This window comes from Pseudonaja textilis, chromosome 2 (assembly GCF_049901715.1).
Source record: "Pseudonaja textilis isolate UNSWEBS1 chromosome 2, rPseTex1.2, whole genome shotgun sequence".
Taxonomy (NCBI): Eukaryota; Metazoa; Chordata; class Lepidosauria; order Squamata; family Elapidae; genus Pseudonaja; species Pseudonaja textilis.
The window spans coordinates 8,550,981-8,574,846 of NC_141991.1; the positions used below are offsets into that span (position 1 = coordinate 8,550,981).

At 45.9% G+C, this 23,866-nt stretch overlaps 1 protein-coding gene across 11 annotated transcripts in view; it reads right to left on the bottom strand.

Moving 5' to 3' along the window:
- Positions 1–23,866, bottom strand: part of LOC113454871 (class I histocompatibility antigen, F10 alpha chain-like) — a 74,403-nt gene that overhangs the window by 22,935 nt on the left and 27,602 nt on the right. For 3 of the 11 annotated variants that reach the window (XM_087928002.1, XM_087928006.1, XM_087928016.1), the window contains 7 exons: positions 22,761–23,039; positions 20,754–21,029; positions 19,111–19,395; positions 17,156–17,245; positions 16,659–16,691; positions 15,467–15,500; positions 12,831–14,420 (listed from right to left, as the gene is read on the bottom strand). The exons of 6 other annotated variants lie outside the window; for them this stretch is intronic. In XM_087928002.1, coding sequence (XP_087784128.1) covers positions 15,481–15,500; positions 16,659–16,691; positions 17,156–17,245; positions 19,111–19,395; positions 20,754–21,029; positions 22,761–23,039 — 983 coding nt within the window. In that variant the 3' untranslated portion in view covers positions 12,831–14,420; positions 15,467–15,480. Of the gene's footprint in view, positions 1–2,751; positions 2,996–12,830; positions 14,421–15,466; positions 15,501–16,658; positions 16,692–17,155; positions 17,246–19,110; positions 19,396–20,753; positions 21,030–22,760; positions 23,040–23,866 lie in introns of those variants that run through there. 2 more of the 11 variants (XM_087928015.1, XM_087928012.1) reach the window with 2 other exon arrangements.

Genomic DNA, 23,866 nt, shown 5'->3' on the forward strand with positions numbered 1-23,866 from the left:
CAAAGGGAAGGGAGCAGCAATGAAGCCACGGAGACCCCAGATCTTCCTCCTGTCCCCCTTCCCATCGCTGGAAAATCCCCCCTCCCCTCCCAGAGTTCAGTCCTCTGAGCAGGAATCGGCCTTGAACCCAGGACTCAGAGGGGCTCCCCCTCATTCCACAGAGAATTTCACTGGGATCTTCCCAAGATTGCTTCATTCCTGCAACCCAGTTAGGGCCCTGAAACCATCATCCACGGACGCTTTCCATTGGACCAGATTTCCTCTGAATCTCACCCTTCACTTTCCGCAGAAGCCGCTCTGAATCCTGTCCTCCTCTGGGGCTGATCCTGCACTTTGTCTGGCAGAAATGCCCCTCAGCCAACTTGGGGAGGGGATTGTGATCCTGGCTACTCAACTCTGCCCATGATCAGTGAGTGCAAGTTAAAGGCCTAAATCGGAGTTCCTCAGGCTCAGCCATTTGGAGTTCAATTCCCAGAATTCCCCTCACCCTATAGAAACCCAGGGGGCCTCTCCACCCTGCCCCCACCCCCTGCCCCCACTGGGCCTGATTGGGAGTTCCTGCTGAAAACACCCATGTGTTTTTGGGGGGCTCAGCTGGGGTCCTCTCCCTAAACTCATCCTCTGTGGGGAGGGTCCTGTCACCTTTCAAGCCCCTCTGGTGAACCAAAGATTAAACACAGAAAATTATTTCACTTTCCATCATGCAAACTCCTGACTGAGAATCATCCGAGTTTTTCCAGCCCTTCCTTGGAGGACAGGCTCAATTCACAAGACATGAAACTTTACTAACAAGGAGGGAAAAAATCACATTAAGACACCGTTTAGTTTCCATTGTCCAAATACAAACACGGAAGAGACGCTCAGGCTGCCCAATGAACAGAAAAAAAAACAGCTTCTAAGCAGGTTAAAAGAATCAAAAGAAAAAAAAATGAATAAAATGCTGCTGGGAAATCGATTCAGCTGGAAAATCCCCAAGGCCCCTTTTTGGTGTCCATTCTGAAAGCTCTTCAGGTCAGAAATTCTTCCAGGGCACCCAAGATTTTAAAGATCGTTTTCAGGATCGTTCATGGGATTTATTTGGGCAGAACCAGGGTCTGCATACAAAAGGGCAGGACCTCCAAAGCCCAGAGAAATAAATGCAGGTAGTCCTCGACTTATATGACCATAATTGAGCCCATATTTTTTTGTTGCTAAGTGAGATATTTGTTAAGTGAGTTTTTTCCTCCATTTTACAAATTTTCTTGCCACAGTTGTTAAATGAATTGTTGCAGTTGTTAAATAAATAACCTGGTTGTTAAGTGAATCTGGCTTCTCCATGGACTTTGCTTGTGAGAACGCTGCAAAAGGGGCTCATGTGATATGGGGAGACTGCGACCGTCATAAATATGAACCAGTTGCCCAGCATCCAAATCTCGGTCACATGTCAATGAGGATGCTAAAATGGTCATGAGGGTGGAAAATGGTCATACTGTCGCTTTTTTCAATGGCATTGCAACTTTGGTCACTAAATGAACTGTTGTAAGTCGAGGACTGCCTGTAGTCCCACTGCCCATTCCCTCCACTATGGCCTCCCAGTCCTTCCCAGTCCAAGGCAAAGGCCTGGGCCTCCTTCTTCCTGCTCCTCCCCACAATCCCAGGGGCTTCTCAGAGCTTTTGGGGAGAGGGATCCCAGATCCACTTCCTGCTCTGGGGAGATTTCGGAATCCAAAAGGGATCACAGAATTTCCCTAACAGAAGGAGGGGGGATCGGACTCTCCGTGATCCAGAACCGGCTTCTTCCCCTTCTGGGGCTGAGCAGCGATTCATTTCATGGTCACCATCCAGAGGTTTTTCTCTCTTCTTTTACCTCCAAGACAGTTTATTTAATCCTTAAGATGCTGCCAACTTTTTAAATGTCTTTTGCAAAGTTGCTGTATTAATAATTTCTCAGAGCAAACAGCCAGGAACACCCCAAGTTCCTGAATACTAAGGAATAATTATATATTTTAAATATTTTTTAATTTTGCAAACTGCCCCATGTTGGCAGCTTCTGAAATGGAAGAAGGAACCTCCTGGGAGGCAAATCTCTGCCTTTCCCAGAATAAATCTGGGGGGGGGGGTATTTTGGGTTTAGGATCACGGGGTGATGGTGGGGATCAGGAGAAAGTGACAATCAGGAAGGAGGAAGATTTAGGAAGATTATGAAGAAGGGCTTCTTCTCTCCAGACTCTCATCCTGCTGCATTCACAGGACAACCTTGGCCCCATCGCTCCACTGCACCGGCATCTGCCAAGACACGGATCCGATGGGAGAAACCAGCCGGGTCCTCCCAGCTCCAGAAGCCCCAAAGAGCCCCAAAGCTCCCCCAAAGGCAGGAAAGGCGACCCAGGCGGAGGGGGGTTGGGCGAAGGCAGCCAGGAAGTTCGGGATCTGCCCGGATCCCCTGCAAACGCCGCTTTCCGACAACCGCCACTTCGGGGGAGGGAAAGAACGGCGCTTGGGGGCGCCCAGGTAGACTTGACGGACACCTGGAGGGGCCACCCTTGTCCTGTTCCCCGGGGGGCTCTCCTGGGGTTAGGGGGGAGGCAGCAGGGTCCCCCCAACGTTTTGGGACCTAACCAAACAGGGGCCACGGGGGGGAGGGGAGCGGACTGGAAAGAGGACCGAACCAGGGACTCTATTTCTGGGAATAAACTTTTGGGGGGCGGAGAGAGAAAGAGTCCCGGGAAGGAAAAAGGGGCCGGATCTCCCGAAGGCCCCAAAGGGACTCACCAACGCAGCTCTCCCGTAGGGCGACCGCCAGCAGCACCAGGAGCCCGAGGGGCGCCGAGCGCAGAGCCATCCTGGCCGCGACCCTCAAGCAGCCCCGGATCTCCTGGACAGGCGCAGGCAGAGAAAGACGCGCCCCGCCTGAGCAACTGCGCAACAACCCAGAGAAAGGCCGCGATTGGCCAGGCTCAACCAGTAGAAAAAAAGTATCCCCGTGTCGTCATTGTTGCTAGGCAGACGTCCAGGCGCCACCGGCCAGAGAGGAGGGAAAGGAAAGCGAAAGTGCAACCAGGAAATCCCCTTCCAGATGCGTCGTTTTTGTTTCTCCGCCAAGTGTCTCCCACCGACCCCAAACCCCTTTTAGCACTTATCTTCTGAAAAACGAGGCAGTCTTGGGATCAACAGAGGGAGAGCAGCATCAAGAGAACCGGAGAAATGGGGATCCCGGTTTATGGGGCCCAAGTGAGCCCCCCCCCCCCTCCCCCCGAGTGCCGGACCCACTTCCGGTCTCCAGGAGTCCAGCAAGAGGCGGAGAGCCTGGAAAGAGCGCAGGGAGGAGCAAGAGAGAAGATGGAGGGAGGTTGAAGGGAAGGAGGAACCGTCGGGAGAGCCAGGGAGGCCCAGCCTGTGGAAGAGAGGAATGGAGGCTGGGTGTTTAGGGCCTGTTAACCGTCTTCCAGCCCTTGAGGGGCTTTCCCAGAGAAGAAGAAGGGAAGGACCTCTTCTCCAAAGCCCCAGAGGGCAGGGCAGGAAGGAAGCCATGGGTGGAAGCTTCCTCAAGAGAGATCCAACCTAGAAGTCAGGAGAAATTTTCTAACAGTGAGAACAATTAATCAGTGGAATAATTTACTTCCTCCGAATTGTGGCTGCTCCCTCACTGGAAGTTCTCAAAAATAGACTGGGGAACTGTGAGGCTGGAGTGGTATTAGGTCTCCTCCTGCCTGGATCTGAGGGGTGGACTAGGAGACCTCTGAGATCCTTTCTAGCCCTATGATTCTGTGTTTTACCTCAGACTCCCCAAAGGATCTTCCCTCTGGATAAAAATGCTCAAAGGCTTCTTTTCTGACCTCTTCAAGGCGAAGATATTTCTTTCTAGGGAAAAATGCCACAGATCAAACACAGTATGTAAATTCCCTGCTTCCTTTTCTTCTCTGGTGAAGCCATGAATCTTTAGGAAGCTTCAAACTCTTCCCTTTTCCCACCGTAAACAAAGATGGCTGCTCCCTCCTTTTCCGGTTCTTCTGGAGGTTCCTTGGACTGAAATAATAAATCCCTCTTCCGATTGCAGTTGTTATTATGACTCCCGAATTCGGCTGATTTTATATTTCCCATGATGAACAGCTTCAGAATCATTTGCTTTCTTCTGCAGTCACCTTTCCACTGAGCATGTACAGAGTGGAAATTAGGCCCTGTCTATGGGGAAGAGGAGGGGATAGCCTGATAGCTCAAGAATATCAAATATAGAACATAAAAGAATGTAAATCTTTGTACGCTACCGATTTTGTGATTTTGTTATTTCTACCCCACACCTTACTACGTCCTATGTTTCTATTCCAGGCTATCATGTTCCCTTTAACAATTTCTTCCTCTAATTCTACCTCTAATAAATAATTATAAAATTTTGTCATATTTTTTTTGCCTGATCCTAATAAAATTTTATCTAATGGCTGGAATTTATTATTAATTCCAAATTCTTTCTTGTCCTGTTTGTATCTACTTTGAATTTGAGGATATGCCCACAGATCAATTTTTAATCCCTGATCTTGGAGGTCTTGCCACGATTTCAGATTTCCTTGCGTATCCAATAGGTCCTTATATTTAATCATTTTAGTAATATCCAAATTATTTGGGTGGATCGTTGCCTCCATTGTTGAGATCCAGATTGGTATCTTTAGGTAGTGTTTTTTCCCTGTTTTCTCCCAATTGGTCAATAATGAATCTCTGATTAGATTCTGAAAATATTTCTGGCTAGTTTTCCCAATATCCCATTAAAAAAATGCCTATAAAATGTTTTACAGGTGGCACCTTCCTCTTTTGGGATTAGCAAAGATGCACCCCAATATGAATCCGAACTGCTGGAAATGCAAAAAAAAAGAGGGAACTTTCTTCCATATGTGGTGGTCTTGTACAGAAGCTCAAAACTATTGGCAGAAAATTAGAAATTGGCTGGAGGAAATGACAAGAGATCAGACTGAATTTAAACCAGAGTCCTTTCTATTAGGGATCTTTGATAAAGAACTACCAAAAAAAGTGAAATATATAATAATACATATTTTGACAGCGGCCAGATTGGCTTCTGCACAATGTTGGAAACAGCCTCATGTTCCATCAGAGGAGATGATTATTCAACAAATTTCAAGTTGTGCAGAAATGGACAAATTAACCTTGGCATTAAACGATAAAGACACTTCAATATATTACGACAGCTGGAACTGCTGGTACAAATGGTTAGATCAAAGATAGGTTTCACACTAAAAGGCAAAAGAAGATATGATAGAATCATAGTAGCGATAGACAGAGATATGTAAGGATTAATTGTGTATATGGCATAAAACAAGGATAAAAAGGAGGCCTCACAAACTGTGGAAGATGAAAACGTTTTTAATTGTTTTCTATCTTTTTCTTTCTATTCTTTTTTTTCTTGTTTTCCTTTTCTATGTTTCATTTATGTGTGTGTTGTTGGTCTATTTTAACTGTAAAATCAATAAAGTATTTTTTTTTAAAAAAAGAATGTAAATCTTTGAAAATCTTTCAAATGGATAAAAGTCTCATCAAAGCCCTAAGAATCTCCAGAAAGAAAGATGAGCTGGAGAATGGCGCCCCCTGCTGGCCTTCAGCTTTATAGATTCTCCTCTCAATTAGCAAAGCAGGGAAAGAAAAAACGATCCCATCAGAAGAAAAGCCTCAAATAGTGTTTTAAGCACCAAGCCAGACAGAAATGAATCAAATGATGTAGAAACAAGCCAGTGCAAGATGGAACTGATCAAATTGGCTCCTGGATTATGTAAGCTCCCTTTCTCTTTGCCGGCTTCTTTCTGAGACAGACAGACAGACAAACAAACTACAGACTTGCAACAGGCAATTCCTGACAATGATGGGATGGGAAGGTTTTGCTCTCTTGTATTAAATGAAATGAATGTAATCTTGTGCCCAAAAAGACAAATATCATTGACCAGAAGTGAACACTAATCCTGTGAAAAAAAAATAACATAGATTTACAAAATAACACTGCAACCCTTCAAAAAGACCTTGACTATGTATCAGAATGGTCAAACAAATGGCAACTTCAAATCTCAACAAATAAATGCTTTGTCCTACATATTGGCAAAAAATATCAGAAAATATAATACAGGCTGAACAGTCAAGACCTTGTTGATCCAAACTGGTGGAATCTGACTCTGAGGAAGAGGAGGAACAGCCAACAGGGCGTGGGAGTGTGGCTCCAGAGGCGGGGGAGGAGGCTGGGGAAGGGCAGAGGCCGGCTGAGCAGTCAGAGGAGGATCCAGGCCCATCCACTATACATCCTAGGGCACGCAGCAAGGAGAGGATCAGGGAAAAGTGAGGTCTACTCAAGAGGAGATTACTATGATCCTCCTGGTGGCTTGCAGGTGGGAGCTATGTATATACGTTTTTCAGCTACTTAGTTAGAATTGCTGGAGTCAGTTAGTGTTTACCTTGAAAGAGGTTTATCTTTGTTGCTGTTCTCTCAGTTATTATACTTATTATACTTTTCTCGGTTATTTGCCTGGAGTTTATGATTAATTATCTCGGCTTGCTTCAGAACTTTCATCAATGCAGTTTCTTTTGGTTTTCTGTTAGCCTCATTATTTACTTTTGTGACTTTAACCTGTGCCTAATAAAACAGTGAAGTGAAGTTGAAGGCCTTACTGGACTTTAATATATGTTTTGGGTTTTGGGTTATTTTGAGAGATTACGGGTCATCACACAAACTCTGTTGAGGATGTTGGAGTACTCATCTGTAATGATCTAAGTGCTAGAGCCCACTGTAACTACATAGCCAAAAAGCCGTTAAAAATTGTTAACCTAATCTTATGTAGCTTTTTCTCTGGTAATATTACACTAATAAGTAGAGCATACAAAACATTTGCTAGACCAATATTCGAATGCAGCTCATCAGTCTGGAACCCACATTATGTACCTGATATTAACACAGTTGAGAAAGTCCAGAAATATTTCAAAAGAAGAGTTCTCCACTCCTCTATTCGTTGTAGAATACCTTATTCCACCAGACTTGAAATTCTAGACCTAGAAAATCTAGAAATAAGCCGCCTTTGGTCCGATCTAGGTGTAGTATATAAAATCATGCATTGCAATGTCCTACCTGTCAATGAATACTTCAGCTTCAACCATAAAAACACAAGAGCAAATAATAGATACAAACTCAAGTTTAATTGCACCAAACTTGATTGCAGGAAATACGACTTCAGAAACAGACTGGTCAATGTCTGGAATACTCTACCTGATTCTGTGGTTTCTTCCGCAAACCCCAAAAACTTTAACCTTAGACTGTCTACTATTGGCCTCACCCCTTTCCTAAGAGGCCTGTAGGGGGCGTGCATAAGCGCACCAACGTGCCTACCGTCCCTGTCCTATTGTTTCTTTTATTTTTTTTATTTTTCTTATATGTATCCATGTATTCATAACTATGTTTTTTATTTACACCTATTATCTTGTAAGCAATTGACATAAATAAATAAATGAATAATCCAGAGGGCAAATCTTATGGTCAAGAGAGGGAGGGAGGGATCTGTAGCCTCTGGCAGAGAAGAATTGCGGGGAGAGACATGATAACTGCCTTTCAGAACTTGGGGGGCTGCCACAAAGAAGGGTTCGACTTTTTCTCCGGAGGGGCCCCCCCCCACAAAAAAAAATCCTGGGTAGAAGAGAGCTCCAACCTAGAAGTAAGGAGGAAACTTCCAACAGCGAGAACCTTTCCTCAATGGAATCGTTCTCCTCCGGGAGTTGTGGCTGCTCCATCACTGGAGGTTTTCAGAAATAAACTGGATAACCTTTTGACCAGGATGGTATAAGCTCTCCTGCCTTAAGCCGGAGGTTGGACTGGAAGACCTCTGAGGTCCCTCCCAACCCTACGATTCTATATCCCAGGTCACAAACTCCGAGTGATCTTCGCTCTGGATGAAAAGGCTCAAAAGGCTCTTGTGGAATTTTGAAGATGAAGCTGGCCAGTCTGAAGAATCTAATAAATAAATGCATGTCTAAAACTTTTGATTCGGAAGAATGGACTCAAATACAGATCGACTTCTCACCAAATGTTTTAAAGCAGCCATGTCAAACCTTTGGGCTTCCTTGGGCAGCATTGGGTGAAAAGCAATTGGCTTGGGCTGCACCCTTGCAAGGCCGATTTTTTTCCCCCCAGATTTTGTTCTATTGTACTTTATTAATTTATTTGATTCTTTTTGCTAGTTTTTATTTGTTTTACTGTCTTAAATATGGTTTTACATTCTGTAAGAGGCCTTGTGTTGCAATGGGTGAATAGGCAGCAATATAAATGCAATAAATAAATAATACATAAATAAATAGCACTTAGACCTATATACCGCTTTACATTGCTTTTACAGCCCCCTCTAAGCGCTTTACAGAGTCAGCCTTTTGCCCCCAACAATCTGGGTCCTCATTTTACCACCTCGGAAGGATGGAAGGCAGAGTCAACCTTGAGCCTGGTGGGGTTTGAATTTAGCCGGCAGTCAGCAGAAGTAGCCTGCAGTACTGCACTCTAACCACTGCGCCACAGAGGCAGATATATAAAGTGTATAAATTATATAATATAGTTAATATATATGTCTTTTATTTTTTTATATTGTTTAACATTAAAAGTGTTCTGGGGCTGCATTGTTAGCTGCCCAAGGCTGAATGTGACTCTCGTGTTGCAGGTTGGAAACTCTCCCCTTTTTGGGCTCTCAAAGATGGGAGCTCTGACACTTCTGGCTTGTGGTGCTTCGGTGCAGGCAGGAATCCGCGACTGTGCGCAGTCTCTGCCTGTGTTCACTGCCTGAGTGCCCCGAGCCATTTGGCTTCGGGGATAAGCCACCTTTGTAGAAGGTGGTGGGGGTTCTGGCAGGGACGAGAGACATCGCATTTCTCTTCCCTAGCCGGCTAAATCTCCCTCTCCGGTGGCAGCTGAGCGGCGGTCTGTAATGGCCACCACGTAGAAGAGCTCAGCCGGAAAAAGAAAGTGCTGGAGGAGTTTGTGAAGAAGTGAAAGTGATTTTGCTGACCGGGACAAAGGAACAGTGAAAGTATCCTGGTATTTAACACCTACTAAAGACACATTGTTCCCAGACTGAGTATGCAGCGAATGGATATTAAAGGGAAAACCTTTTTTCTTTTCACTCTCCTTCCAAACGGAACAGCTTTGAGAGAAATCGGAAAACCCGCATTGAAGGTATGCTAAATGTTAAAGACTATGCTAATGCCAAAGGGATATGGATTTCTAAATATTTAAAGAAAAATTTTTCTTTTCCTGTGAATGGGAAGGGAGAGGAAAAAAATTGAAGTAGAAGTTGAAAATAAGGAGCAGACTGCCTAGAATTTTAAAGAGCCATTTGAACATTAATAAGACTTCAAAAAGACATATTTTAATTGGAATGTTGTGATTTAATAGCAACCCCAGAAAAAGAAATGGAAGAAAGGAAAAAGTGCTAAATGAAATAGTCTATCTGGATTGTTTGGTGACTTTGCATCTTTTGGGAAATTTTTTTTCTTTGTTTAAAAACACTCGGGTGGTTGTTTCCTCTTTATAATGGCATCACCCTTGGATGAATCTAAAACTAAATATCTAAAATATAAAAAGGAAGAACAAGACTGGAAAGATACTTTGGATATTCTTTTTCAATCTCTAGAAATGGCAGTGCATTCCTATGGAGAATTGATTGCGCAGCAGGATAATTGGGACAAAGAAGGAACCATTTTTGATGAACATGTGACCCTATTGGGGGAGAAGAAGGAGGAAGAGGAAAAGGAAAAAGGGATTTTAAAACCTAAAAAAACAACCAAAAAAGATAAAAATGAGTTGAAGGGTAGATATAAGGTTAGAAAACAACAGGAAAGGGGAAAGCAGAAGAAGAAAAGGGAGGTGGAGAGACAAAGGGGTAAAAAGGGTAAGGAAAAGAATAAGCAAGGGAGAAAGGAAGGGGTGAGAAGTCTCAACGATGGGAAGCAAGATTTAAAGAAAGAAAATTTATTTAGAGACAATGGGTAAATTTAATTGAAAAAGGGATTCTGTAAGGTACATAAGATTGGCATTTTTAGAATAAAATGTTTAAGATATAAATAAGTATTAATAGGTATGATTAAAATGGTTTTGAGAGGGGTACTCTATATTATATATTTATAAATTTGTTTCTTTTTATTGTCGTTCTTTCTTTTTTCTTTTTCTCTTTATATAATATATTGTGTGACTTTAGGATGTGCTAAACAGAATCCCAATACAAGTTATGTGTGATATTAAGTATTATTAGGTTAGGGGAAAGAGTTAAAGGCGTCATACTCCAATTAGTGTACAGGAGAGGTTTTGTTTAAAGAGAAAAAATGAATGGATAGTTGAGAACAGACAAAGAATGATAAGTATTATGACTTGAACTGAGATAAGTAGAATAAAACTAAGAGAGTTAAAAAAAGGAAGAAGCTATATAGAAAATGGAAAATGGTAATAAGATATGGAATGATATATAAAAGGAACATGTTTTTTAAAGGGGCGTCTGTACGATGAGTTTTAACCCAGGATCAAGCAACTTTCAGAAAAGATGTTTTATATTTTTATGTTTTATGTCTTGTTTGTTTTTGTATTGGAAGAGAATAATGAAAATGTATAAGACAGATGGATATAAAAAATGTATACAATCTAAAGTTAAAGAGATATAATTTGAATAAATAGAAGGAAAGGAAGTAATAAAGAAAAGTTCGGGATAAGATATGAAGATGATGAATAGATAAGGTAAATATATATATCAAATTGTGTTTGTTTGGAAATGTGATAACTTGGAATAATTCTGTCTTTAAATAAGATGTTGTATTGGTTTGTTTAGAAAAAAAATTCTTATGTCATTATATTTTATGTTTTGTTTGTCTGTGTATTGTTTTGGAAAATCAATAAAATTTGTTTAAAAAAAAAAGATGGGAGCTCTTGAGGGCATCTGGGAAGCCCCAAAGGGCATTGATGTGAAAGACCCCCCCTTTCACTCAACTTACAACAGTTCATTTAGTGACCTTTCAAAGTTACAACGGCACTGAAAAAACAGACATGACCATTTTTCACACTTATGACCCTTCAGCATCCTCAAGCGCACGTGATTTACATTTGGGCGCTTGGCAACTGGCTCATATTTGTGACGGTTGCCGAGTCCCGCAGTCATGGGGTCCCCTTTTCTGATCTTCAGAGAAGCAAAGTCAATGGGGAAGCCAGATTCACTTAACAACCATGTTACTAATTTAACTAGTGCAGTGATTCACTTAACAACCATGGCAAGAATGGTCATAAAATGAGGCAAAACTCACAACACATTTCTCACTTAGCAACATAAATTTTGGAGCAAATTGTAGTCATAGGTTGAGGACTTTCTATAATATGGGGGTCTTTTTTCTCATCAATCAAGGGTCTCCCCACTCTTGGGCCACCGCATCTTATTGGGCACCTGAAGAGCCCAGAGAGGATATCCCAGAAGCAGAAGAAGCTGCCCTTCTTCAAGGGGACCAGAATGGCTCTGGCGGGCATTGAACTCGTGTCTTCTGAAGGGCCCCTGAGTAGGGCCCAGAGACCAGCAACTTGGCCAAGACCCCGAGGCTAGAGAAACCTCTGGACACAGGAGCAAAATGGCTGCCTCCTCCTCGAGGACCACACAGAAGCCCCCCCGTTTTTGCCTTGGTTCCTCCTCTTCCTACCACTCAAAGTGACATCAGGGTCTCTGAACAGCCAGGAGGGGGAAATCCTTGTTATTTAAGGGGACCAGGGTGGCTCCCGTGGGCATTGAACTCCTGTCTCCTGAAAAACCCCTGGGTGAGGCTCAGAGAGCCTGAGGCAAAGGTGGATTTGAGGGGAAAGCAGCCTCTGTTGCTGCCACCCCCAAGTCAAGGCCAAACAGCCATTTTACACAGGAGTAGCTGGTGATGCTAGAGAAAGAGCTGGATGTGGGAGCAAAATGGCTGACTCCTCCCCAAAATGGCTGCCTCCTCCTCCCCAAAAGGGCCCACAGGAGCCGCCCACACACAGCACACACACTTCATGCTCCTTCCAGGCTTTGCCTTGGTTCCTCCCCTTCCTCCCACTCAGAGTGAAATTGGCTTCTCTGAGCAACAAGGAGGGAAAAAACTTTGCTATTCCCAACTTTCAATGACAGGCAGAAACTGTCAGGTAAGAAGAAATGAAAAGCATTTATTTTCAGCAAACCATTTTCATATTCTTAGTTTGTGTACAATGGTTAATGGGGGAAGCAGCCAGGCCAAACTGAATCTCCTGTTCCATTTTTCTTAGAATTGACCATTTTATTTTATTCAAAAGATTAAAATCCAAAAGAAAAGGATTGAATAGAGACAGAAAAAAACTAAACAAAAACATTGAAAAAATAATTAAAAAGAAAGAAAAGGACATATTATGCCCCCCAGTTGAACACTCAGGAATCTATTGCAACAATAATAGCTCCCCTTCTTGCAAAAGAGGTCCAAAGTTTATAATCTTGTACATCTATTTGCAGCCTAACTGACCTGTCATAGATTATATACGTGAAAGGAAAAACAATTAATAACTGAACAACAGCAAAGTTAAAATTCAAAGAACTGTTAACAGTCTGTTATTATAATTTATTCATAGAAAGTCTACACGGTTCCTTATTTATCACAAACCGCTTCAATCATTACCTCCGAGTCCAGTGTTAAATCCTTGTGTTTGGTTCTTAATTGTGAAACCTTTCCTTAGGTTTTTAATTAGAAACTTTACCAACAATTGCATCTCATTTCCAAAGTTCATAAATCTCTTGTAACTATCTCTGCCAGATTCATTGTTGAATAATTTGTGGTGGTCTCTCATGGAAAAAAGACACAACGCAAGGTTGTCTTGGGATGAGAGCCCAGAGAGAACTCCAAAACCCTCTTTTATTAGAAGCAATCTTTGTTAACGTAGCAATTTTTGTTAACGTCCTATCACAAACGCATTACATCACACAACATGCACTGATCATTCGCATAAAGCATACAAGGCTGCAAAGTTTAAGTTTGCTACAGTTCTGGTTAAGAAATGGCAACAATTTGCCCTTGTTCCTTGCTCCGGCTCCGGTGTGTTAGCACGTACACAAAGAACAAAGAATCATAGATCCCACAATAATTCTCCTCAACAGCAGAGCATTTCTCTTGCCAAGAAAATCCAATCCATCCTTCGTTGTATCTATTCGTGAAGAGTTTCTTCTATTCATATTCCTTTTTATCTGTTCTGACAAACCAAATACTTCTTTGGGTGTTACCATGACCAATTAAACACCAAGTCTTCAAACTGCAAATCAGGTCCAGCTGATATTTCCTGCTTTTGCATATTGTCTTGATTTTCCAGAACTGTTCTTGACCCATGAATTTCTTTGTTTGTATTTTGAAATAAAACTTGTAAGTTGGAGAGCATTTTTTTTTTCAGTTTTATCTCCCAAAATAATTTATCACCTTTGGAAGACTTGAAAAACACGTTTTGTTTTCCCTTCAAGGACAAGAGAAGCAGGTAAGAAACAGTTTCCACAGGGAAAAGGTTTTTGTCCCCAGATTTAAAAAAAGGGGGGGAATTTTTCCATAAATAATTAAGAGTTAAATATCAAGGCTCTTAAAAAGAAAGAAAAAAGCTAGAAAGAGCAAGATTTATAATATAGTACTGTGTAAGTGTAAAGTCCATTGCAACTTTCTTACAATTAAATAATAATAATTTGAATTTAATAGTAAACAATGAAAGTACATGCTACATACTATCGATTACGCAAAGAAAAATAAGAGACAGAAAAAACCCGTCTCCTTTCAATCCAAGCAAGTATGATGAAGATTAAGTGTTATTCACTCTCCCTTAAAGTAAAATTCTTCGTCCTATTCCTCGCCCCATTCGCTATGGGCCCTTTTCTAAAACCTCTTAATCACCAGAAACCCATTAAAGGTCACCAGAAACAACAACATAGTTGCTACAAGCTACATTACAAAGCGATTACAAGCTAGACAAGGCAGTTTGGTGTAGTGGTTAAGGCACCAGGCTAAGTTCAAGTCCCACCTGAGCCACAAAAGGCAGCTGGGTGGGCCAGTCATTCTCTCTGACCCCCCAACCCACTTCAAAGGGTGGTTGTGGTGGGGTAAATAGGAGGAGAAAGTGTGTTGGATATCTTCAAATGCCTTCAGCAGGATACAAATAAATAAAAAATAAAATAATATCTACTAATCACAGTTTGAATCCTTTTGATTCCACAGTTATAAACACGTAAGATGTTCTTTTCTCCTCTGTTCCTCAATCCTAATACAAAAGGATACTGATCCAATGATAAAAGCAAAGGCAAAAGACCCCCAAATACATCCTGGTTCCAGGCATGCAGGATGGGCCTGAAGGGCTCCTCCGGAGAGTCTGGCCTAATTCAGGAGAAGGCCGATCCCCTCTCCCCTCATGCTGGGACTGTCCACTTGTGCTGCCAAGAGGGGGAAAAAGCAGGCAGGGTCACTCTGGGAGGGAGCCAAGAGGAGGAATCCCACCGCCCAGGCTGAGGGATCAGCACCAATCGGCCCAGCTGATCCCACTGGTGAGAACGGCTGCTTCCTCAAGAGAGGGATCAGCTGGGTAGCAAGAAGGATGAGGCAGGGCTGGGACTGGCTCCTGAGGCGGCTGAGAACCTGCCCCACAAGTTAGACAACATCCATGTCCCCCTTCAAATACAGGAATCCAATACTGGTCCGTGTTGCTTCTGGACACCTTTGGTTCCCTATGCCCCCCGCTCCATGTCTTCCTTCAGCCTCTGGAGGGAGGGAATCCCAGAGGGCTCCAAGGAGGGGAGAGAAGCCCCTTCTCCATCCATGACTGCAGGAGCCTCAAGAAGCCCCTCATCTGCCCCCCTTTTCCTCCTGCTCTGGGGACCCCCCAGTCCTCTTAGGATATCAAATTCAGGAGCTGGAACAGGAAAGTGTCCAATGGGAGAAGAGCTGATTGGTTGGGCTGGCTTCTGCAGGAGGCAATCCACGCTATGATTGGTTGCTGTGGGTATAAAGGGGGAGTTTCCCTTTTTTCCCGCCTTTTTCTTCTCTGTGTTCCTTGTGCCCTTTGATTTACCTCACGATGTTCCTAACTATCTTGTCTGCTGCAACCATAAATATATTTATATGTATATCTAAACTACAAGTTTGCGTCAGTGTCTTTTGACTTCATCTGTACAGCTGCTCCGTCATTCTCTGACCAATCTGCTCTTTGCAGCTCTCTGAGCCTCCTGAGCCAAGAGAGTCAGATCCTGAGAGGGGCCACGGTCTGGCCCTGCAGGATAAGAGTTTGGGGGTAGGCAGAGCCCCCCCTTCCCAGAGCCCCTCTGGATCTCCCCCAAATTCCTCCCCTTGCAGCGCTTGAGATGAACAGGAGAGAGAAGAGGGATTTCCCAAAGCATCTTCACCATCACTTGGTCCTTGGACCCCAAAGCCCCCGTTTCCCTCCCTTCCTCCTCCCCACACAGACCCCAGTGGGGCCGCTCACCTGCGAGGGGGCTGCTAAATGGCCTGGTTCCTCCCTGCATTGGAGAGAGAGACAGACACAAAGTGAGAGGATAGAATGGGAGTAAAATGCTTTGTCCTGATCCTCTCTCTCTTCACCATTAAACCTCTGCAACTTTATAAATCTCTCAGAGACCAGCCCATTTATTATTAACCTTCTATGCCATCCATCTGTTCAAGGTGACTCTGGGTTACTTACAATAAAATGCCATGTAAATCATTTAAAACAATCAATTAAAAAACAGATTTCCCCCACCGGATCATGTGGCTATGACTCCAACAAGAAGATTATCTCATGATAGGAGAAAGATGCTAAAATGTGTGGCTTTTATAAAATCAAGGAAAAGGAACAAGCTGAATACTTTTTAACATGGGACTTAATTTTATCAATGGCAGAAAAAGAATTTAGAAATTTGGGAGCATAAGAGAATGAATAATTACATAAGAAAGGTTCATCAATTATTATGTCATCAATATTATGAGTATTATTGTTATTACTATTTCTCAAAATTAGTTGTACTCAGACAACACACAGTTTATATAGAAATGGAATTTTTTTATATTTCATATTTCATTTTTTATATTTCATGCCGAACCCTAAACCCACCTGGGCATATCTCTGAGAGGGGACCCTCCCCCTTCCAGATTCAGCCAGGTCTCAGCTATCCCACCAGAAGAGTCTCTAACCACTGGGGATCACGGCATTGTGGTGGTTTTCCTATTTCCCACAAGGAATGAAGGGCTCTTTCCTCCAAAGGCTCCACCATGCAGACTCTGGGCTGCCTTCCCTGCCTGACTGAAAGTGCCTGGAAATCCAACAGGGAGAGTTTCCCTTCTCCTCTGCAGGGACAAACCAGCGCAAGGAGAGTGAATTCTGCAAGTTCCTCCTACTTGGAAAACAGGGCAGCTTCTCACTCAGAGCAAATCTTTCGCCCAGATGGATCCTCTTGAGGGTTTCTTGTCCTAGATCTTCCCTTCCAATATCAGCCTGGCTGTTATGAAAAGGGGGCCTCCTTCCCCAGCTTAGTTCTTGGGGGGAAATAGCACAACTCTGCAGCTTCATGATTTTTTTTTTTCTGTGTTTAAACAAACACACACAACACACACACACACACACACAATCCTCAAGTAATGCCTCTGAGGCCTGTTCCAAGTTGGAAATTACATGTACTCACTTGGTACAGCATTGTAGTCATCCTGTCGTCTCTCTGCAAGGACAAAAATCAGGGAAAGCTCAAAAGAATCCACCAGAGATCATCCAAACTCTCCCTCTGTAAGAGACCCTTTGTCCCATTTATAAATACAGAAAGATCTTCAAAATGCAAATCTATCTCCTGATTTGCCCCAAGAGAGACCTGCTGCCTCCAAGATGGATGGAGGGGAATTGGGGGAAGCAGCAGCCGCAGCAGCTGGGTGGGGAGGAAGAGTTTCATGGAAATCCTTCTCTGCTGCTCTTTGACCAAATTCTTCCAAAGGGACGGAACTGGGAAGCCTCTTCCCAACTCAGGAGAAGACAGGACTGCCTGAATCTCAGACTCAGCTGAAGGGAGACGGGAGTCCCAGTGAGAGGCTGAGATCTCAGAGGGCTACGAAAACAGGACAGAAGGAAGCCCAGAAGAAGCTCCCCAAAGGGGGTCCTTCCATCACCCCCCACTCAAAAAAAGACACTTACTGAAGAATACCAGAATCCCAGCAATCACAACCGCCAGGACAAGAGCAGCCACAACGCAGCCGATGATGATCCCCAGGTTGGATTTTGGTTCTGAATTGGGAGAAAGAGCAGATCATTGAAGGAGAAGCCCAAACAATCTTCCCAACAGAGATCTAAAGAAATGAAAGCTGGAAATTCCCCAAAATTAAAATCTCCATGGGCTCATTTTTGTGTCCCTCTCAGGGTAACGTGAAGGAGCCTTGCTAACCGTTGTTAGAGGACGTGTCCTCCTGAGGCTGCCTCCTTCTCCCACCAGCCCAGCATGAAGGCAGCTGGATTCATCTTTGGCTTTTCGACTCAAAAGCAGCCCTTTGCCACCTTGTGACTCTCAGCAGCTTACAAAACAAAAAGGTCCTCAACACAATAATGTAAACAAGTCTTTTTGTTAAGTACACACTTTCATTTCTTTGGCCAGTCCAGAAATAGCATAAAATTTTATTTTGTGCTTCCAGAAGGTCAGCATGAAAATGGAATAGGGTGATATTCATCTTCTGGATGGACCCACAAATGGCAAAAAGAGTAACGGAATAACAGAGTTGGAGGGGACCTTGGAGGTCTTCCAGTCTGACCCCCTGCTCAAACCAGAGGCACTAAACCACTCCAGACAAGTGGCTCTCCAGTCTCTTCTTAAATGCTCCCAGTGATGGAGCCCCCACAACTTCTGAAGGGAAGCCATTCCTCTCATTAATTGTCCTCCCTGTCAGGAAATTTCTCCTCAGTTCTAGGTTGCTTCTCTCCTTCCGTAGTTTCCACTCATGGCTTCTTGTCCTGCCCTGAGGAGATTTGGAGAATAGCTTGACTGCCTCTTCTTTGTGGCAGCCCCTGAGATATTGGGACGTATCATGTCACCCCCCGTCCTTCTTTTCATTAAACCAGAAATGCCCAATTCCTGCAACTGCTCTTCATAGATTTTGGCCTCCAGGCTCCTAACCATCTTTGTTGCCAGAGTCTCAACATCTTTTCTATATCGTGGCAACCAAAACCAGATGAAGAATTCCACAGATGGTCTCACCAAGGCATTATAAAATGGTATTGCTTGGGGGGGGGAGGGGGAGGTTTGAGGAGAGAACTTTAAATTTTAATTTCTTTTGCACAAAATTCAGGATTTGCATAGATTAGCAATCATTCCACTTGTGAATTTGGTGCTTGGTATAAACAGCAACAAAAATAAAAGGAATAACAATTACATTTGAATTTTTCTTGTATCACAGTGACAATCATCAATAAAAAAAATTGAATGTGAATTTTGCCACTTTGGAAGTCCAGTGTACGTTAAGGACACTTCTGAGCATATACAGAACTCTTTGAAAGAGGGCTTTTTTTCCTTGGGTTTTATGCTGAGCCTCAGGAATTCACATATCAGATCATAAAATAAGGTGCAACTTCTTTCTTAGAGAAGAAACACACAGTGACCTTCAGACCTTGAAAGCAGGAAACCCTGTTAGTCTCTGATGACAATGAAACTCAGACTTCTTAGCCGCTTTTCTGACTCCTGATGCATCAGTCCAGCCACTCTCTGCATTTCCTGAAGTCGGCTGCACTTCATCCATTTTAGTCAAAATTTGCCTTCAGAAAAAGGGCAACCAGACTCCTCCTGATTCTTGTACTTTAGGAATTGTGAACAAAAGGAAATTTGTTTCTGGTGCTGGGATAAAGGAACGGGGAAGGCCTAAGAGAGGATCTGAGGGCATTTCATGAGGATCGGCCAACTCTTGGGATGGGACTCTGTACTTTCCATCCCCTGAAGTCAGTTCTGTGGTCTGGTACCTGCAGCTGCACCAACCTTAAACACTGGAAAACCCAATAGATGAAAGCTCAGGTATGCTCACACCTAGACACATCTGGGGCCGGATTCCTCTCCCACCACCTCCCAGCCTGCCAAAGAGCCCAGCCTTCCCCTCCCTGCAGCCTCTCACCTTCCAGGGCCAGGTCCAGAGGCTCCGGCAGGCCGTCGTGCTCCACGTGGCACCGATAGCGGCCCCTCTCTTTGGGGTCGATCCGGATGCTGAGCCAGTAGTGGTAGGTCCCATCCGCGTTGGGGGCCAGAGACCCATGGAAGGTCTCCTCCAGCCAGACCTCCCCGTCCCTCCTCCAGGAGGCATCGATCTCCCTGGGGTAGAAGCCATCCAGGCGGCAGATGTGCGTCTCCATCCCATCCTCCACCTCTGTCTTGCCTCTCACCAGCGTCGCCCCTGGGGGCTCTGCAGAAACGGCACCCCCAGAATTAACTCTCAGCCCCTCCAGAGCTTGGAAGGGAGGGTGAGAACTGTAGAAGGGGAGGAAAATCTCCCACTACTTCCTATTCCACACCTGCAGCGTTTCTAGGAATTTTAGGAAATGCTCCAAATCTGGAAAATGATCAACCACAAGAACTCCTGATTTTCCCAAATTGAGGGTCCAAGGAAATTCCTCTCTGGCTGCTTTGAACTCTGACTGATCTTGGGCTGCTCCCTTCAGGGGAGGGAGAGTGGAGATGGTCTTTTAAGTTCCCTTTCAAGGCAACCACAACAACACAGAAGTTGCTCCCTACTTCCTGGTTCCTCTTCTGCTCCCCAGAATCTGAGGCTGCTCCAGGCCTCTTTCCAAGGGACACAACCACAATGTTGTGAGCAAGAGAGCCGGAATCAGAGGAAAAAGGGGCTCAGGGATTTCGGAATTTCTCACTGATCTGTTTGGAAGACAGATTTTGTCTCTCAAAAGGGGGGGGGGGCAGAGGGAGGTGATGCCAATGGAAGAGAGAGAAGGTCCCCCCTGGCAGGGAGGGGCTGTTGGCAATCTGGAGGGGGGAGGATTCCCCCCTTGATCCTAATCTCAACCAGCTGATCCTGGAGGGATCAAAGAGCCAAGTGGGGGAGGGGTGGTCTGGATGGGGAATTAATAACAAATGACAGGAAAAGGTTATAATGTGACCCCCCCTGTGGGGGGAGGGGGTGTTCCTGAAGGGGGGGAGGGGGCCGTTTTGAGGAAAGAGTCACTAAGTCAGAATTGAGGGAACCTGTTTGAGGTTTAAGAGAAAGATCTACAAAAACTATGGGGGATCCCCCCTCCCTGGAAAGAGAACCCCTCATCCATGGGCTTCTTTGCCCAAGTGGGGGCTCTGATGATGTCTTATGAAGGGCGGAAGAGGAGCCCCCACAATGGTGGGCATGGGAGGCCCCCCAATCGGGTGCAAGACTGGGAGGGAGCCCCCTGTGGGATGTGGGGGGAAGGAGAGTTCATGGGGGGAGATTAAGGGAGCCCATCACTCTTGACTACCGTTGGGCTAATGGGGGTTTCCCTGAATAGCCCCAAATGGTTGCCTCATTGTGGGCAGTGAACAGGACACCCGGAAGGGCTTTTCCTGCCAGGGAGAGGCTGCATTTCCTGGTCCACCGAATGGCTGCCTGGCAATGGGAACCCAACAGGGCTTCCCGTGTCCTGCAAGAGGGGCTGGAAGGGGAGGAGGAGGAGGATTCCCAGCAGGGCAAACAGGCTCCAGACAAGGGACCCAAAGGGGCTGAATGTGTCAGAGAAATCCGGCCACAAAGGAGGAAAGTCCAGCCTGGATCCAGGTGCTCACCTGTCCTCAGCAGCGTCTCCTTCCCGTAGGACAGGTACTTCTCCAGCCACTCAATGCAGGTTTCCTCCAGGTAGGCCTTCTCTCTCTGATTAAATAGTGGATCAGCATCCCATTTCCTCTTGGTAATCTGGGCCTGGGGGACGGGAGCCACCCAGGTGAGGGTCTCCTTGTCAAAGGTGAGGAAGGTCCTCCCTTCGTAGCCTTGCTGGTTATACCCTCCTTTGTTCCCGTCTTTCCGGACTTCACAGCCAACCATCCACTGTATTATGTGAAAGCCTGAAATAGGGACAGGAAAATGGTTTGGGGAGTCCTGAAGATAGACAGAGCCCCTCCCTCCCTGCAGGGACCTTGACACAGGCCCTGACACCCCCATTTCCTCCCTAGAGGTCAAGGGAAAGAAAGCCCCCATCACTAGCCGCCCTTCTCCCCTCCCTCGACCCCCCTCCCTGCATTTCCCCCCCAGGATGGAGCCCCTGAACCTCCCCAGGAAGAAGGAGAGGCTGGAAAAGACAGCAGAGGATCCCAAGGGAGACCCAGAAAAGGGGGAGTCACAGAATAAACGGAGGGACGGAGACATTTCCATCTTTCCTTCTGCTGTTCCTCTGCAGGGGAGACTCTTGGGGGGAAAGGAAGGGATCCCACAGAGAGAGAAAAGTTGCCTGAATCTGCGGCTGCTAAGAGGGACTGAGAATCTCATGGCCTCAAAGAGGATCCGGTCGATCTACAAAACATTTTTAGGGATCCCTGTGACCATAAATCTTGGTCTCTGTGCACAAATAGCATAAAGGAGCCTCCGGTTGAGGGAAGGTTGGGACCTTTGGGGCTCTTTAGCCTGGAAAGGAGGCTCCCCTCCACTCTGGCCGGCCTCCTTCCTCCTTCCTCCACCAGGGGGAGCCCTCTGGGTACAGCTCTGTTCCCCTGGGAGGCCAGCAGGGGGCCTGGAGGGATCTGGGGGGATCCTGGGGGATCAGGGGCAGGATTGGATGAGCTCTGGGGTCTCCCTGGAGTGTGGGGAGGAAAAGGGCGGGGTTGCCCCTCCTTGGGATGAAAGGAGGGGAAATGGCTGAGGTTTGTGGAGAAGGTTTTCCTCAGCCGAAAGCAGCCTATCGTTACACCCAGATTTCCTTGCACCCCTTTCCTAAATAAGGTTCCTTGAAGGGGAATCTTGTCCACCCCAAAAGATGGCAGAATGGGGGGAGGGGCTGCTGAAGGAAGAGTCTCCCCCCCTCCAGGGCAGCCCCACCAAGAGGGCAGGGCAGGAGTCCAGCCTGAGGGACCAAGGATGGGAAGCCATGAAGGCCCTGAGAGACTCTTGCAGGGCCCCAAATGGAGGTTTGTTTCTTTTCTCTCTTTCCCCCTCAAGATTGGGAGGATCCCGGCCCTGTGACCCCCCCTCCAAGAGCCCCCCACCCCATTTGGGCCTCCTGGCCTCTCCTCCCCCCTGGAGGATGAGAAGAAGCTCCTGGCATTCGGGCCCCACTCCTCCCTCCAACAAGGGGGGGGGAGGAAAGGGATCTAGTCTCCCCAGGTGGATCTCCACCTGATCCCTCATTTCTCTGGGGTGGAAACAGACAGAAGGACGAGGACCTGCTTCCCCCAGGATCTCCTTAGGATCCCCCTGCCCCTTTTTTTGGGGGGGGGGAGAAACTTGTGATTCCCTTCCTCCCCCAAAGCAGGAGATCCACTAAGGACCCTCCACCTTCCATGGGGGGAGGGGAGATTTCGGTCCCTTTTTACCTCAGTTTATATCAATATCCATGTCAACATTCAGACAGACAGATGGATAAATTGAAACACGTTTTCATTAACTGCAGTTGGAAGAAAATGTCAGCTATGGAGGCAAGGACAATCTTATTATTGATTAAAATAAAAGAATAAACATATAAAAAAAGATTTTTTAAATGGTGTGGAGGCTGCTTTTCCCTTTGAAGAGAACCCCCCTTCACCCCCTCTGGTTCCTGGGGAGGGGAATATGGGGCCGGAGGAGCCACCAGACCCATCACTCACCTTCGCTCTGATTGTAGCGATTCCTCGCAGTCTCCAGGTCGACTCTGAACGTCTCCTCATCAGCACGTAAAGCCTGGGTCTGACTGTCCCAGTACTGGGGATCCTCCTTCCCCACATACTTCTCCATCCAGGAGACTCGAGGCTGCATCCTCCGGCTGTGGCTGTCGTAGTGAACAAAGGCCTGACCGTCCACGTACCCCACAACGACAAACTGGGGCAGCCCCTGACTGGGGTCTGAGATGGCGGTGTAGAAATACTTCAGGGAGTGGGAGGAGGCGCCTGGAAGGGACCCGGAGAGGCAGAGTTAGGGGGCTTCAGTCAAGGGCCCTGATCCCACGGAGGCTCCCACCTGAGGCTCTGGGGAGGAAGGAGGAAGAGGAAGAAGAGACCTGGGGGGGCAGAGGAGGAAGGGGGGAAGGAAGGGGGAGATGGTGGGAGAGGAGGCAGGAGGTGGAACGAGGGAGCGACTGAGAGGGAGAGAAGCAGCTTCTGGAGGGGCTGAAGGGTTGTAGGGCAGGGAAGGGCTTCCCCTGCCCCCAATTGTGCCCTCCCCTCTTCCATCAAGGCCTCCCTCAAACCCCCTTCTGGCCTGCTCAGTCTCTGCCCCAAGGAGGCTGCAGTGGCCCCACAGGGAAAAGGGGGATTCCCCACCAGGAGCTCAAAAGCAGCAGGAAACCCCACCTGGACACCCCAAATTTCCATTCACAGCAAAAAAAAGTCTAAGGGCCGAAGTGGATGGTTTATAGCTGCAGATATTAGGGGAGATTTTATAAAACGGGGGAGGGGAAGGGAGAGCCATGGGATCCTTAGGGGAAACCCAAAAGGGGAAGGCAAAGGGAAAGGAGCAGCAATGAAGCCACGGAGAATTTCACTGGGATTATCCCAAGATTGCTTCATTTCAGAAACCCAGTTAGGGCCCTGAAACCATCATCCACGGACGCTTTCCATTGGACCAGATTTCCTCTGAATCTCACCCTTCACTTTCCGCAGAAGCCGCTCTGAAACCTGTCCTCCTCTGGGGCTGATCCTGCACTTTGTCAGGCAGAAATGCCTCTCAGCCAACTTGGGAGGGGATTGTGATCCTGGCTACTCAACTCTGCCCATGA